At 40.6% G+C, this 16,971-nt stretch overlaps 1 protein-coding gene across 1 annotated transcript in view; it reads left to right on the top strand.

The window, feature by feature from the left end:
• The window catches only part of LOC103597783 (TBC1 domain family member 22A), a gene marked incomplete at both ends in the record, with an annotated part of 120,587 nt that overhangs the window by 6,287 nt on the left and 97,329 nt on the right, over positions 1-16,971 (top strand). Inside the window, 2 exons of the mRNA XM_008581644.1 lie at positions 4,327-4,455; positions 7,559-7,621. Coding sequence (XP_008579866.1) covers positions 4,327-4,455; positions 7,559-7,621 — 192 coding nt within the window. The remainder of the gene's footprint in view (positions 1-4,326; positions 4,456-7,558; positions 7,622-16,971) is intronic.

Below are 16,971 nucleotides of genomic sequence, written 5' to 3'. Positions count from 1 at the left end.
GGCGGGAGCGCCGCCACACTCCCAAGCGGCGCACTGTAGCAGTGCGCCACCGGGCCGGCCCCCATCGAGCACTTTTTAATGAGGTGTTCTCCACCCAGGTGCCTCCTCGCTGTCGTGAAAGTGGAGGGCATTTGACACCCTGTATGTGACAGGGCTGAGGAGATGGTATCTTGTTAGGCCTTTTGGCAGGGCTGCTGGAAAATGATGCATCAAGAACATGGAAGGTCTCCAGCGTTCCTTGGAGCTAACGGTTCACTTGCAGGAATTTTACCTTGGGAAATGATCATACATTGTTAGCTGACACTTATTGTAGAATACTGGATGTTTGGAAGTAGTCAGAATGCTCAGAAATAGGGGAAAATTTAAAAATAAATACATGCCTATGATGGAAGGCTATGTAACCTTCAAGATTGATATTTCAGGGCAGGGGTTAACAAACTTTTTCTATAAAGGTCCAGATAGTAAATGCCTTCTCCCATGGGTTGTGTGGTCTCTTCTGCAGCCACTGAGCTCTGTCTCTGCAGTGTGGAAGTAGCGTACGCAGCGTGTGAGCATGCAGGCTTGGCTGTGTTCAAGCAAAATTTTTACAAAAATAGGTGGCGGGCTGTAGCGACCCTGTTGTAGAGCAATACTTAATGACAGCGGGTATGTGGTCATGATCGTAAAGTGAAACAGCATCGAATGTTGGATAAAGGAAATTTTCCAGAAAAGGACAAATCATAAAAGATTAATGTATTGGTCTATATAGTTAGGAACATCTCTTCATCAAAAGACATCATTAATGGGGTGACAAGGCAAGCTGCAGGGAGGAGGAGAGGATATGTGTGACAGGGCTCACACGCAGACTTCATCATGACTGCTAAGGACTCAGCAAGCAGAGGGCGGGCCACCGGATGGATGGGGACGGCACTTGCCTACGCACTTCATGGGCGCAGATGTGTGCTGACACGCAGACTTCATCATGACTGCTAAGGACTCAGCAAGCAGAGGGCGGGCCACCGGATGGACGGGGACGGCACTTGCCTACGCACTTCATGGGCGCAGATGTGTGCTGCGCCCGTCAGTCTTCTGGGAAGTGCAGACTCAACCTGCACTCTGATGAGTACCATGGGAAGCCCATCAGAGCAGCCTGTGTGAGGTTCGACAGGGCCAGTGCTGGCAAGGACGTGGAACATCGGGGGTTCTCACACACTTGTGGAGTGTACTCACTTCGAAAATTCTCTAGCACAGTCTCTCCAATGTGTGCGTACCTAGTATTTCCAGTCCCAGGCACAAACTTAGTAAAAATGTGTATCATGTACCATAAAAGGCAGATCTAAGAGTGTTTAAAGCAAAAAGTGGAAACCACCCAAATGTTTGTTAACAGTAGAATGTATCTTCTGCGTGGAAGTGTTATGTAACAGTGAAAATGAAAACTGGTACACGTTTATGACATGAATTAGTTCTTCATATGCAACGTTGAGTGAAGGTAGCCAGACAGAAGAAATGATTCCACTTCTGTGAGGAGGAGGTAAGGAACAGGGAGTGGGAGGCTCCTGGGACCCTGATATGCAGCGGTGGTCTGGCTTTTACCTTGGTGGCATTTACACAGATGAGTTCAGTTTGTGATAATTCACATACAAGTTTTGGTTACGCTTTTATATGAGTATATATGTTACACTCCTATACATGTTTATTAAAAAGAAGTTCAGATGGTGTGATGCAAATGTGTTAAATGTGTGTGAGTGTGTGATTTGCAGTAGAGAGAGATGCTAGTGCACATGCTTTAAGGAGAAGGAACGTGTGTGCTAACACAGCTGAAAAGGCGTGGCTGGGTTCTTCTGCCTCCGGCTTCATCATCGAGGCCTGGCGACTCTCAGGGCTCCACTCTCCTTCAGGTCGGCTTTCCTTGGTGGACTTGCAGCTGGTGCTTCTCCCTTGTGGTCATGGGGTAGCTGCCATAGCACCAGACCACACACATTCTCTTTGAGTCACAGCAGCATCAAAAGCCCTGGGCTTGGGTGTTATGCCTGCATTGGGTCACCTCTCTACCCCTGGACTTGTCAGTCACTGTGACCAGTGGGACGGTGTAGCCGCTCAGCTCAGTCAGTAGCTGTCCTGAAGGAAGGGGATTCCCACCCAGACCACGCAGGGTTGAGAATAGGGAGATGTGGTTCTCAATGCATCTTCAGGGCTCTGTTTGAATAAGGGATGAATAGGTGTTTAGCAGATAACAGTGATGCTTACTACAGCTGTGGAAACACTTTAAAAGGCAAAAAGCACCACATGCGATATATTCATTCATTCAGCTACTCACTTGTTCATACGGGATCACCCAATGACAGCTCGTATGCTGCCATGTGGCAGGCATGGTATGGCACTGGCTCTGAGGGAGCTTCGTGCCAGCTGCTGCTGGAGCTCCGAGTGGCCAGTCCCACCACAGGAGTCTGGTCAGACCTCACTGCAGAAGTGTCCATTGAAGACACACTTGAGGGATGAGAAGCTGGTTGCCAGGTGAAGTTCAAAGCTTCCAGGAAAAAAAACATGGAGAAAGTCTTCCTCACACAGGATACAGGAAGCACTAACTATAAAAGAAAAACTATCAACTGGACCTCATGAAAATTCAGAGCTGCTGCTTGAGACATAAAAAGTCAGGCCACAGGCTGGGGAATATAATCTCAATTCATATATTTGAAAAAAAAGACATATCTGGAATGCATATGTCTTTTCATATGAGTTTTATAGACTTATAAAACTCAGTGATAAGGAGATGGTCAACTTGATTAAAAGATGGGCAGAAGATTTGAACAGATACCTCAGAGAGGAGACATAGTGGCCACATGACAAGATATTCAGCATCGTTAATCTTTAGGGAATTGAAATTAGAACCACACCCAACAGGATGACTAATAATTAAAAGATTCACAATACCAAGTGTTGGAGAAGGTATGGAACATCTGAGATTTTCATATATTTTTGGAAAAAGATCTGGCAGTTTTTTAGAAAACTAAACATACACCTACATTATGACCTAGTAACTCTACTTCTAGGCATTTAACCATGAGAAATCATAGCATATTTCCACAAAAATCTTGTGCAAGAGTTTCTGTAGTAAGCTTTATTCGCGATAGTCCCAAACTGCAAATGACTCACATGTTCATCAGCAAGTGAGTGGCTTAACAAACTGGTATGTCCCCACCATGGAGCACTTCCTGGCCAGAAAGAGGACAAATCTTGTGCAAGAGTTTCTGTAGTAAGCTTTATTCGCGATAGTCCCAAACTGCAAATGACCCACATGTTCATCAGCAAGTGAGTGGCTTAACAAACTGGTATGTCCCCACCATGGAGCACTTCCTGGCCAGAAAGAGGACGCAGCTGCTGGTTCATGCAGCGGCCTGGACAAGTCTCAGAAGGCGCTGTGCCGAGTGCAGGAAGCCTTGCACAGGAGCGTAGGTCCTGAGCTAGTCTGTTTCTGGGCAGTTTGGGACAGGCCCGGGGTGGGGCACTGGGAAGCATACAGGGTGATGGGAGTGCTCCGTGTCCTCCTTGGAGGAGTAGTTACACAGCTGGATACCCTTGTCAAATGCCATGGAACTGTTTACTTAAAATGGGGGCACTTAATTATAAATTATAAAAATCATAAGTCAGCGATGTTAGTTTAAAAAGTAGAAATAAGGAAACACAGAACCATATAAATCATCAGGCAGTCTGGTCCTGGAGTCTGGCCTCTTTGTGGCCAACTGTGCTGCCTGGCCCTTTCTGAATTTGAGTCCACTTTATGTATTGGGACTGCAGCTGCCAAGAGCCCATGAGTCTTTGGAGATAGCAAGTTTGCAGAAGTGACAGCTTTGTGCATACACCTGTATGAGTATATGTGTGCGTACATGTGTGTATTAGACACGCACACATACATATGCACATATGTGTGTATGTCTGTACATATGTGTGTGGTTGTTGTCTTAAGACTATACAGACATCTGAATCCTTCCTGGTATATGTTTCATTTCTCAGTCCCACTCTAGAAGAGGATCGAGTGCCAGCCTGATGGAGAGATGGCAGTCTGGTTCTTGTCTGACTGTGAGTGAAGTTGGTTGGCTCAGGGAGGGCTGCAAATGCCTTGGATAAGACCTATCTCACATGCTGTTCCGGTGGGGCCTGCAGCGTGGGTCAGCTTGCTGACTTCTTCATGCCTGTTCTTCTTTCACAGCTCCTGCTGCCCCTATATCAGATTTTAGAACACAACCTCATTGAGAATGTGATCCTGTTCATTTCACAATTCTAGTAGAGGCACTTTGTTAGCAGTAACCATATATTTTGGGTTTTTTTGTTTGTTTTTTTCCCACTCAGGGTTACCTTCCTGCCAACGTTGACCGAAGACCAGCCACTCTCCAGAGAAAACAAAAAGAATATTTTGCTTTTATTGAGCACTATTATGATTCTAGGAATGATGAAGTTCACCAGGATACATACAGACAGGTGGGAACTCTTTTTCTTTTTCAGATGTTCTTGAAGTACTCTAATTTGGTGATGATTTGTGAAAGGAAATGTTTTATCTAGCATGTCACAGATTTTAATTTTCTAATAAATAAATAAATTTGAAAATGAATAATGGCAAACTTCCTCTAATAGTAATACCTTGCTGTCTCCAGTTCCTCCTACAAACGTAAAAAGGATGTTTTTAATTGGAGTTACAAAACAGGTACCTGAGGTCCTGTTAGCAGTGCCCTGAGATCTGCCTCAGGAGGTGGTGGGTGTTTTGTATCTCAGTGATACAATTAAAGGGCTGTTTCTGAAGGTCCAGGACCAGGCATGTAACTAGATGGCCTCACGACAGATGCTGGGCTTGATGAGTGTTCTGCACTTTGGTGCTGTTAGGGGTTTGATATAGATAGACTAAAGGTGTGTTAATCAGCTCGATTTGGGGGGACACAGTTCAGTCCATGGCACAAGGTGTAGCCAATTTATCATTTTGCGACTTAGCTCAATACAAAATGGTCATAATTATGGCTTCTTGATCAGTCAGTTGACAGATGATGTGCGTAATGGGAAAAATACTTAAGATTGATTTACAATTCACAATGCATTCAGATTTCGCTGTTAGAATAGCTCTTTGAGGACTTTATAATTCTCACTCTTTGTAATATGTGAAAGTTGAAAATGGTCATTCTTAATTGGTGTTACTGTCTCTGCCACGCAGTTACTCTGGGAGACTGATTGGAGATACAGACTGCATTTGGATTTGTTTAGGGAAGTATTAGCTTACCTGGTTTATTTTTCTACCTCACTGGTTTTAGGAAATGGATGCATTTGGTATTGTTTTGAACATGTTTTTGATGTATTTTTATTCTAGAGAAAGACTTCCAGTGGATGACATTAGTATTTATCTGCAAGATTTACCAAGCAGTATTCTATTGTGAATTTCTGTAGGGAAAGTTAATTGGAAACAGATTGCATACATCTTTTAGTTACTGTGATAGGTAATAAAAAGATTCCATATTATTGTGAATTTCCCAGATATTTTCACATTAATATAAGTGGGAAACGTGTGATGTAATATGTGGTTGTCTTTTCTGTCTGCCTGATGGCTTTGATGCAGAGCAAGTGTGAACCCTGGGACTGTGCCCTTCTCGTCATTGCCCTCTTGGGCAGTCAGGCCCGACTTGGGGTTGGGGACCAATGTCTCTCTCTGCTGCCCATTCATGTGTGTTTGACTTGCCAGCTGCCTTTGACTGACCATCTGACCTGAGGAGTTCAGCACCACCGCCCGCCCACACCAGCAGAGGCAGCAGGAGCCCAGTGGCCTCAGCGTCTTCCCCCATTTGTCTTTTGTCCTTTCTTCATTTCCTTTTTTCTTTATTTTTCCTTTTTTTAGCAGCTGGCTGGTACAGGGATCAAACCCTGGATCTTGGTATCATCAGCATCACTCTAACCAACTGAGCTGACCAGCCAGCCTCATTTGATTTTCAAGTGTTTACTTTTTTAATTTTTTGCTGAAGATGTTATGTCAAAGCCACATGTAGTTGGTCTGAGATTCATCTTGTGTGTCTTTGGGTCGGTTCTACAGACCATCTTGGCCTTTGCCCTAGTTGCCTGATCCTGTGCATGATGGGGCAGGTGGGAGGAATGGAGGGGCTCACCAAGCCCCATCCGCCCAGCCTTACTGAGTACCCCCCTCTCTAATGCTGGATCGCCTCTTCCTGATGATGGGGCAGGGTGTGGGCTGTGATGTGTGCTCTGTGCTGTCTGCTTAATAAACGCATGACAGGCAGCCCTTGTGTAAGGTGGGCTGTGCTGGCCCTGGGCATGCAGAGGTGGATCAGACCCACTTGTGCCCCACAGGAGCTTACAGTGCTCATGCTGGGGACAGACGAATGTAACTGCTGGAAGAAGTGCTCTGAGGTTGGCCTGTCAGACTGCCCTGGTAGTAGACCTGGTGGCCCTCGTCCCTGCCTGCACCTGGGCTCCTGCATGTGGCTGGCTGGAGTCCTCTGACCTGGAAGTCTGGATGGAGGGTTGCTGCTGCCTCCTCTTCCTCCTCCTCCTCCTCCTCGTCCTCCTCACCTCTGTGTGTAGGTCTCCTTCAACATGCTCGCAGTTGCATGTGCACCTCAGCTTATTCCATTAGGCTGTTGGCCCACGGCCTTATGTGATCTTTACCAGTCACCTTTTGAAGGATGCAGAGCAGGCATTTTATAGGTGAGGAAGCTGAACCCCAGAGCCTAAGGGAATTGCCTAAGGCCACGGTACTAATAAGTGGCAGAGTGAGAAGATTGACCCAGTTTCCTGGGTGTCAGAATCCTCTGTGGGCATGTGTGAGGATGTTGGGGAATGAAACAAGAGGTAGGGTCCCCCTTGGCACTAACATGTACACATCCTCTCTCACCTGTTTGGGCTGCAGCCTGGATATGCAGGAGTGAGGACAGTGCTAGTGAGTGTGGGGTGTTCCTGTGGGACGTTGGGAGCCAGCCTGTGATGTCAGTTCAAATGTTCTTGTTTGGTTGCTCCATGAGCCCACAAGTTTCCTCTGCAGCGTCGGGAGCTTTATTATGGCTCTTGTGTCAGATGGTGGCAATGCACGAATCAGCTGACACCAGCAGAGACTTTCCAGTGCTTTTTATGAAAAGTGTCCTAGATTCCCCAAGGACTTTGTGAAATGGAGAAAAATGTGGAGAAAAATATTCCAAGAAGAAGCTGTCACAGCTGAGAACTTGTACACTATTGATGTACTTGAATTGCTCTCTGTGTCAGAGGCTGAAAATCAATGTTTACTAATTGCTATGGATTATATTACTAAATAACGGAGGGCCTGCTCTGCTCCTAATCATGCAGCACCACTGCGTGGTTGGGGAAGTGTCAAGCCTGTCATCCTAGGGCTGGGCGAACCTTGCTCAGTTGGAACATGCTCTTGGATACCTCCTCCTCCAGAGGACTTGGTAACGTAGAGAATGAGTATCTTGAGAAAGAGCGAGCAGATTAGAAGGCAGAGTAAGTTTGTCATTAAGTTCGTGCTGTTTTAATCATAATGCTGGTGATAACGTTTGTCATTTAAAATACTTGTGTCTTTCTCCTGCATCTCCAGATCCGCATAGACATCCCTCGAATGAGCCCCGAAGCACTGATACTTCAGGCCAAGGTGACTGAGGTAAGGGCCGCGGCCTGGAAATCTATGCCCACAGAGTCTCCTTTGGTGGAAGTGGTGATGTACACTGTACTAACAGGACAGTGGGTGCAGTTGAGGGCTTTACCCAGAAGCAAGGTGGGGGTGGCCGGTTCCTGGTGAGTTTGGCCCGTGTGGACGTAATTGCCGAAAAGAATCACTACTTGTTCTTTAAATATTTTTATTGTGTAATATTGATACACACAAAAGAATATATGTAAAACATATGTGTATATATAGTATATATTCATGATCCATGCCAGATTTAGGCACTAGAACCCAGCAGTGCTGACCAGCTGCATACATGACCACAGACTCGAACCTGACTGATGGTGCTGAAGCTGCTTCTATGTTCTGTTCCCTCACTTGCAGCCCCTACCCAGGAGATGGATGGCCTGCCCCTCTCCTGACTTGCATGTTTATGATTCTTCATAAGTCTGATACATGTCATGTAATACTAAGAAAATCACATATTATTTAGTTTTCATCTTTTGGAGCTGTATCATTCTGTGTGTAGTCTAGTCTCTGCAGCTTGAGTTTTTTCTCTCTACATTATTTTCGAAGATTCATCTAATCTATCATATCTCATTGTATAATGGTTCATTATTTAAATATCTCTCTCTGTAGCCTTTTTGCTGTGGATGGACACTTGGGTTGTTTCTAATGTTTGCTGTTAAGAATAGTTTTGCCTGGAACCTTCACGTACATTTATGCAGTTACCCATGGGCAAGAATTTCTCCAGGGTGTTTCCGAACGAGTATAATTGTTGCATTGTTGGGTGTGTGTCTGTTAAACTTTCAAGATAATGTCCACTTGCTTCCTGGATGGGTTCTACTATGGAACTCTCGCTTGAGGGGTATTAGAGTTCCTTCCTGTGAGCTGGCCACTCTTGTCCTTGCCAATTCTTGATATTGTCAGAATACTTAATTTTTGTTTCTCTGGTGGATATACTTACTGTTCTCCTAGTTTTCATTTCTCTAGTTACTGGTGGAGTTAAACATCTTTTCATCTATTTATGGACATCTTCTGTGTTCCCCCTTCTGGGAAATACTTGTTTCTATTTTTGCCTTTTTTTTTTTTTATATATATATATATATTTTTTAAAGATGACTGGTAAGGGGATCTTAACCCTTGACTTGGTGTTGTCAGCACCACGCTCTCCAAGGTGAGCCACAGGCTGGCCCTCGCATTTTTCTTTTGGGTTGTTGATCTAATTCTTTATTGGTCGTTGATCTTTACGTGTTAGAGATCCTAATTTGTTGTCAGTTTGTATGTTGCAAATATCTTTCAGTCTGTGGTTTGTTTTTCACTTTCTTCTTGGTGGCTGTTGATGATCAGAAGTTCTTAATTTTAGTGTAGTTGAACTTATCAATCATTTCTTTTATGGGTAGCACTGGTATGTTTCACTTAAGAATTCTTTTTCTGCACTTACATCATAGAGATGTTCTCCAATATTTTCATCTAAAAGTTTTGCTTTTCACACCTCTGTGTTTAATCCATCTATAATTGATGCTTTTGTATGGTACGAGGTAGGAATCAGTTTAATTTTCTCATGTGGTGATCCGTTAGACCCAGCACCATTTGTAGACTCTAGCTTGTCTCCCGTATTTGCAGTGTCACTTCTGTTTTATATCATTGTCACCTTTTCACAGATCCGTTTTCTGTTCTCTACTTTGTCCCAGTGTTTAGGTTGCCTTCCCTTAATACCACACCCTGCTAATTAAATTAGCTTTAAAATGTATTACTCTTCGGTAGGTAGTTCACGCCCCGCTTTTTTCTCCTCTTCACAGTTGACTGGGGGGTCTGACTCTTTGCTCCTTCACATAAATCACAGGATCAGTTTGCCAAGTTCTTTTTTTCTTGTCTCTTTTTTGTTTTTAAAGTCTTTTTATTTTATGATTGAAATTCTACAGAATCAGTTTTGGAGAATTGACATTTTTATGAGATCTAGTCTTCATTTTTATGAATATGCTAGTTTCCCATTTTTTAGGGCATTTTTAATGCCTTTCAATGAAGTTTTAAAATTTTCCCCATAAAGGGTATTGTGTATGTTTTATTGGATTTATTCTTAGTTATCGTATTTTTTGTTGTTGCTGTAATACTTGGTATGTGTTTAAAGTTGAATTTTCTTATTGTTTGAAATATTTTGTTTTGCATCTTGATTGCTCCAGTAAATGCACTTAGAAATTTTGACATCTCCTGTGTGTGCAAAAAAAAAAAACAAAAAAAACCAGGATTGTTAAAGCAAAAGTATTTATAGATTACAGAACACAAAAAGAGAAAATTAGTTTTCAACTGAAGTAGTCATTTTGAGATACTTCTCTTTGATTGTTCTTTTCAGTAGTTGTGCTTATCCTATCTGGAAAACAAGGGATATCATAACCTCCTTTTTACTTTTTTTTTTTGATAGAAAATAGTCTGCTACAAGACCTTTGGTTATTTTTTTTCTTACCACTTGCCACAGTCCTTGTAGAGCTGACCCCTCATGCCACTTGGTCACAGAGTGTGGATCCTGAGTCACCTCTAGTTGGTGTCAGTTTATCTTCTTGTCTTTGACCTTGATCCCATTGGTTTGGAATGCCTCTTCCAGGCAGTGGGTCTCACTTAGCTCCTGCATGTTCCCCTTGGAGGTGCCAATGCTCTCTAGGTCCCGGCTCCGCAGAGTGAATCAACCTGAGGGGCAGATGGGCTTCTGGGCAGGAGGCGGGTCTGGTAGGCTGACCCAGTGTGTTGAGGGTAACTCGAGCACAACCCTGTGTGTGTGGGGAAATTAAATGATGAGTAAGGGGCTCTAGGAAAAATTTTGAAATGTTGGTCTTGTCTTAGCCAGTAGGCAAAATCGAGTTATGATTTCTGGCATTGTAGATGTTAGGCTTAGATATATCTGCAAGTGACAGCAAATCCGTAGGGATAATGGCTTCAGAAGACAGTTTATTACTGTCTCCAGTACTAGGTCATTGTCAGCAAATTGGTTGCTTTTCTATGCTTGGCTTTTACCTCATGGAAGGAGCCTTGCTCTTAGTTTTAAAATCATAAGTGGGGCTGGCCAGTTAGCTCAGTTGTTTAGAGTGCGGTGTTATTATACTAGGGTCTAGTGTTTGGATCCCCATACCAGCCAGCCACCAAAAGACATCATACATTGTAGTTGGGTTTATCAAATCCTTTTCTTCCCATTATCTGAGATAATGCTTTTGCTTCTTTAATCTATTAATGTGGTGAATTTTATTAGTAGATTTCATAGTACTGAGCCAACTGTACATTTCCTGAAATAAATCCAAATTGGTCATGATGGATTTTTAAAAAATATTTTATTGACACATAATAATTGTATATTTATGGGGTACTGTGTGATATTTCAATATGTGCATACAGTGTGTAATTATTAGATCAGGTCAGTCACATATCCATCACCTCAAATGTTTATCTTTTTTTGTTGTGTTGGGAACATTCAAAATCCTAATTGAAAGTATACAATAAATTGTTGTTGATTATAGCCACCCTACAGGGCTATAGAACACTAGATCTTGGGCCGGCCCAGTGGCGCACTGCTACAGTGCGCCGCTTGGGAGCGCGGTGGCGCTCCCGCCAAGGGTTCGGATCCCACATACAGACCGGTTCCCGCTCACTGGCTGAGCGAGGTGTGGGAGCAACACTGAGGGTTGCGATCCTGTTACCGGTCCTGGTCTGGTACGGGCGCGACACTGAGGGTTGCGATCCGTTGCTGGACACGAAAAAAAAAGACAAAAAGGAAAAAAAAAAAAAGAACACTAGATCTTATTCTTACTATCTAGCTGTAATTTTGTGTCTTTTAACCAACCTCTTCCTGTCTCTTCTTCCCCTGCCCTTCCTAGTCTCTGATAACCATCATTCTGCTGTCTCCTTCTGTGTAGTCAACTTTCTTAGCTCCCACATATGGGTGAGCACATGTGGTATTTCTCATTCTGTTTCTGGCTTATTTCTCTTAACATAATGCCCTCCAGCTCATCTGTGTTGCTGCAAATGACAGGGTTTTATTCTTTTTTTTTTTTTTTTTTGTGGCTGAGTATTATTCCAGTGTGTGTGTGTGTGTGTGTGTGTGTACACACCACATTTTCTTTATCCCTTCATCCGTTGATGGACACTTAGGTTGATTCCATATCTTGGCTATTGTGAATAGTGCAGCAATAAACATGGGAGTACAAGTATCTCTTTGATATACTGATGTCCTTTTTTTTTTTTTTCTGATATATATACCTAGTAGTGGGGTTGCTGGATCAAATAATAGTTCTATTTTCAGGAACGTCTGTACTGTTTTCCATGGCTGTACTAATTTACATTTCTACCAATAGCATATGAGTTCTCCTTTCTCTAAATCCTTGTCAGCATTTGTTATTTTCTTTTTGTTAATAGCCAATCTAACTAGAGTGAGTTAATGATATCTCATCGTGGTTTTGATTTGCATTTCCCTGATGACTAGTGATGAAGACTTTTTCATATACTTGTTGGCTATTTGTATATCTTCTTCTGAGAAATGTCTGTTCAGCTCATTTGCACATTTTTTGACCAGATTATTATAGTTATTTTTTCTCTGCTGTTGAGTTTCTTACATATTAGAGGTATTAATCCCTTGTTGGATGAATAGCTTGCAGATATTTTCTCCCATTCTACAGGTTGTCTGTTCACTCTGTTGATTGTTTCCTTTACTGTGCAGAAGCTTTGTGGTATGATATAATCCCATTTGTCTATTTTTGCTTTCGTTGCCTGTGCTTTCGAGGTCTTATACAATGTAAGTCTTCTCCCAGAACAATGTCCTGAAGCATTTCTCCTATGTTTTCTTCTAGTAGTTTCATAGTTTCAGGTCTTATATTTAAGTCTCTAATTCATTTTGAGTTGTTTTTTGTATATAGTGAGAGAGGGGTCTCTAGTTTCATTCTTCTGCAAATGGATATCCACTTTCTCCAGCATCATTTATTGAATAGACCTGTCCTTCCCTTAATGAATATTTTTGGCACCTTTGTCAAAAATATGTGGATTTATTTCTGGGTTCTCTATTCTGTTCCATTGGTCTATATGTCTATTTTTATGCCAATATCATGTGTTTTGGCTACTCTACTACAAAAATATTTTGTAATGTATTTTGAAGTCAAGTAGTGTGATGCCTCTAGCTTTGTTCTTTTTACCCAGGATTGGTTGGCTATTCAGGGTTTTTGTGGTTCCATATGAATTTTGGGATTTTTTTTCCCTTCTATTTCTATAAAGGATGTCATTGGTATTTTAATAGGGATTGCATTGAATCTGTACATTGCTCTGGGTGGTATGGTAATTTTTACAGTATTCTTCCAATCCATGACATTGGATGACTTTTCATGTCTTCATGTCCTCTTCAGTTTCCTTCATCAGTGTTGTATCGGTTTCCTTGTAGAGATTTCTCACCTCCTTGGTTAAATTTGTTTCCAGTTTAAGAAAAATTTTTTAGTAGCTATTGCAGATGAGATTGCTTTCTTGATTTCTTTTCCAGCTTGCTTGTTATTGGTGTGCATAAACAGTACTGATTTTTGTATGTTGGTTTTTGTATCCTGCAACTATACTGAATTTGTTTATCAGTTTTAAGAGTTTTTGTGATGGAACTTTTAGGGTTTTCTGTATATAAGATCATGTTGCCTGTATACAAGGACAGTTTAATTTGCTCCTTTCCAATTTGGATGCCCTTTATTTCTTTTTCTTGCCTAATTGCTCTGGCTAGGACTTACAGTACAATGTTAAATATGATTGGTGAGAGTGGGCATCCTTCTCTTATTCCAGTTAAGTGTGATATTAGCTATGGGTTTGTCATATATGGCCTTTATTATGTTGAGATACATTCTTTCTCTACCTCATTTGTTGAGGTTTTTTACTGTGAAGGGATGTTGAATTTTATCAATTGCTTTTTCTGTGTCAATTGAGATGATCATGTTTTTTCTTCTTCATTATGTTGATGTGATGTATCTGTTTATTGCATTGCATGTGTTGAACCATCCTTGCATTAAAATCTCACTTGGATTTTAATGATCATGATGAATGATCTTTTTAATGTGTGGCTGGATTCTGTTTGCTAGTATTTTGTTGAGGATTTTTGCATCTTTGTTGATCAGAGATATTGGCCTATATTTTTTTTTTCTCATTTTTGTTGCATTCTTGTCTGGTTTTGGTATCAGGGTGATGCTGGCCTCATAGAATGAGTTTGGAAGAATTCTCTCTTCTTCAATTTTCTGGAAGAGTTTGAGAATAATTGGTATTAATTCTTCTTGAAATGCTTGCTAGAATTTAGCAGTGAAGCCATCAGGTGGGCATTTTTTTATCCCAAATTTTTAATTTCTACTTACTATATAGACCTATAATCACATAATTTTCTCTGTGTTCTAATCTGAATTTCTTTATGAAAATGTGGTGGGCACTCAATATGGATGTCCTCAAGAAAGGATGACATGCCACCTTTAAAACAGTCATTTTGGGGTCTGTAAGCATTCTGTGTTTGAAGACTTTACTTTGTGTTCTCTTTTAGGTATTTTTATTTCTATTGTGATACATGTAGGTACTTTTAAATTTAAACTTAAAGTAAAAAAAATATATATACCAGGATGTGAGTGAAATATTACTAGAATTAAGTCTTTGGCTGTTAATGTTTCTTGGAATATGTAGGCCTTTGTGTGGAAGATTTTGCTCTTTATCAACTCAGGAAAGCTTTTTTTTTTCTTTTCTAATTACCTTACATGTTCTCAAAATGCTCCATTTCAGTAATATATTTCTGCCTTCTAATGATTTTATATACCCGTGTAACTACCACCACATTGAAGACATGGACCACTGCATGAGCTAATAGCTTCCCTTGTGTCCTGCTCCATTACCTGCTACCCAGCCTTAGGGAACCACTGATCTTGTTTCTGTCATTGGACAATAGAGTTGTCTTTCTAGAGTTCATCTGAATGGAATCATACCAGTGCAGATGGAAAACGTGCATGTGTACTTTATTGTGTCTGGAGTCTTCTGCTAAGCGTGTGATGTCTTTTTTGGATTCATCCATTTCCTGCGTGTGTCACTATTTCATTCCTTTTATTTCTGAGTAGTATCCCATCTCAGAGATACATCACCGTTTGCTTATCCACTCCCCTACTGATGAACATTTGGGTTGCTCCCGTTTTTTTTCTATTAAGAATATACCTGCTATAAATATTTGTGTACAAGTGTTTCTAAGGATATTTGGTTTCAGTTTTCTTTGTAAATACTTAGAGGTGGGGATGCTGGGGCCTATGGTAGGTGTATGTATAACTTTGTAGGAAATGACCACTGTTTTCCCAAGAAGTTACTATTTTACCTTCCTAACTATGATGTGTTAGAGTTCTTGTTGCTCTGAATTCTTGCTAACACTTGCCCTTGTCAGTCTTTTATGTTGTATACGTTCTAGTGGGTGGGTAGTATAATTTCATCATGGTTTTAATTTGCGATTCTTTTATGACTGTTGCTGATAAATATACTTTCTTGTGCTGATTGATCATATGCACATCTTTTGTAAAAAAGTGTCCCTTCAAGTCCTCTGCCCTTGTTTATTAGGTCAGTTGTCTTCTTGTTTTTGAGTTGGGAGAATTCTTTATATATTTTGCATTCAGTTCTGTCAGATATGTTTTGCCAATGTTTTCTCCGGGTGTGGTGCTTAATTTTTAAAAATTGGTTATGAATATTCATGAGATACAAAGCTGATTGTCACCCCTCATGCCCATGATGTGTGGTTTTAAGTCCTCTTTAAAAGTTTGATAGGATTCAGTTGAGCCATTTGGACTTGCACTTTTCTTTGTTAGGAGATTGTTAATTAGGGCTTCAATCTCCTTGCTTGTTAATTAGGGCTTCAGTCTCCTTGCTTGTTATTGGTCTGTTCAGGTTATCTATCTCTTCTTGGTTCAGTCTCGGCAGTTTGTATGTGTCTAGAAACTTATCCATATCTTCCAGATGTTCATATTTGTTGTCATACATTTGTTTATAATACTGTCCAATGATTCTTTGTATTTCTGTGGTATCGGTTGTAATGTCTCCATTTTCATTTCTGATTTTTGTTATTTGGGTCTTCTTTTTTTTATTAACCTGGCTAATGGTTTTTCTATTTTATTTATCTTCTCGAAAAGCTAACTTTTAGTTTTGTTGATCTTTTCTTTTATTTTTTGGATCTCTATTTCATTTAGTTCTGCTCTGATCTTAATTATTTCTTTCCGTCTACTACCTTTAGGTTTGGATTGTTGTTTTTCAAGTTCTTTGAGGCATAGTGTTAGGTCGTTTATTTGAAGTCTTTCCATTCTTTTGATGTAAGCGTTTATTGCAATAAGTTTGCCTCTTAGTACTGCTTTTGCAGTATCCCACAGGTTTTAGTATGATGTATCTTTATTTTCATTAATTTCTAGAAATTTTTCAATTTCCTGTTTAATTTCTTCTTGGACCCATAGGTCATTCAGGAGCCTATTATTTAGTTTCCATGTATTTGTATAGTTTCCAGAGTTTTGCTTATTATTAATTTCTAATTTTAGTCCATCGTGGTCTGAAAAGATACTTGGAATGATTTCAGTTTTTTCAATTTTGCTGAGGCTAGATTTGTGACCTAATATGTGGTCTATCCTGGAGAATGTTCCATGAGCTGATGAGAAGACAGTGTATTCTTTACTTGTTGGGTGAAATGTTCTGTATATATCTGCCCAGTCCAGTTGGTCTAATGTGTAGTTTAAATCCCGTGTATTTTTGTTGATTTGTTGCCTGGAAGATCTATCCCATACTGAGAGAAGGGTGTTCAGATCACCCACTATTAATGTATTAGGGCTTATTTCTTTCTTTGGGTCTAAGAGTGTTTGCTTTATATTATATATCTGGGCACATATATGTTTATGATATGTCTTCTAGCTGGATTGAACCTTTTATCATTATATAGTGGCCTTCTTTGTCTCTTTTTATGCTTTTTGGGTTAAAATCTATTTTATCTGTTTTTGGTTTCCATTTGCATGGTTTATCTTTTTCCATCCCTTCACTTTTAGTCTGTTGTGTCTCTGTATGTGAGGTGGGTCTCTTGAAGACAGCATATACTTGGGTCTGGCTTTTTAATCCAATCAATCAATCTGAGCCTTTTGAATGGGGAGTTTAATCCATTCACATTTAGGGTGGTTATTGACAGATATTGTTTAATTCTTGTCATTTAATTGCTTTTTGTTTAGATGTTTTAAATATCTTTTGATCCTTACTTCTCCTTTTATTTCTCTTCTTCAATGTTAGTTGGATATTTGAGGTGGCATGATTTTGCTTCTTGCTTTTTCTCACTGGCATTTTTTTTTTTTTTTTTTTTTTTT

The sequence above is a fragment of the Galeopterus variegatus genome, unplaced genomic scaffold (assembly GCF_000696425.1).
Source record: "Galeopterus variegatus unplaced genomic scaffold, G_variegatus-3.0.2 Scaffold2422, whole genome shotgun sequence".
Taxonomy (NCBI): Eukaryota; Metazoa; Chordata; class Mammalia; order Dermoptera; family Cynocephalidae; genus Galeopterus; species Galeopterus variegatus.
The sequence above is the reverse complement of the archived record's forward strand: the minus strand, read 5'-3'. Positions and strand labels throughout refer to the sequence as shown.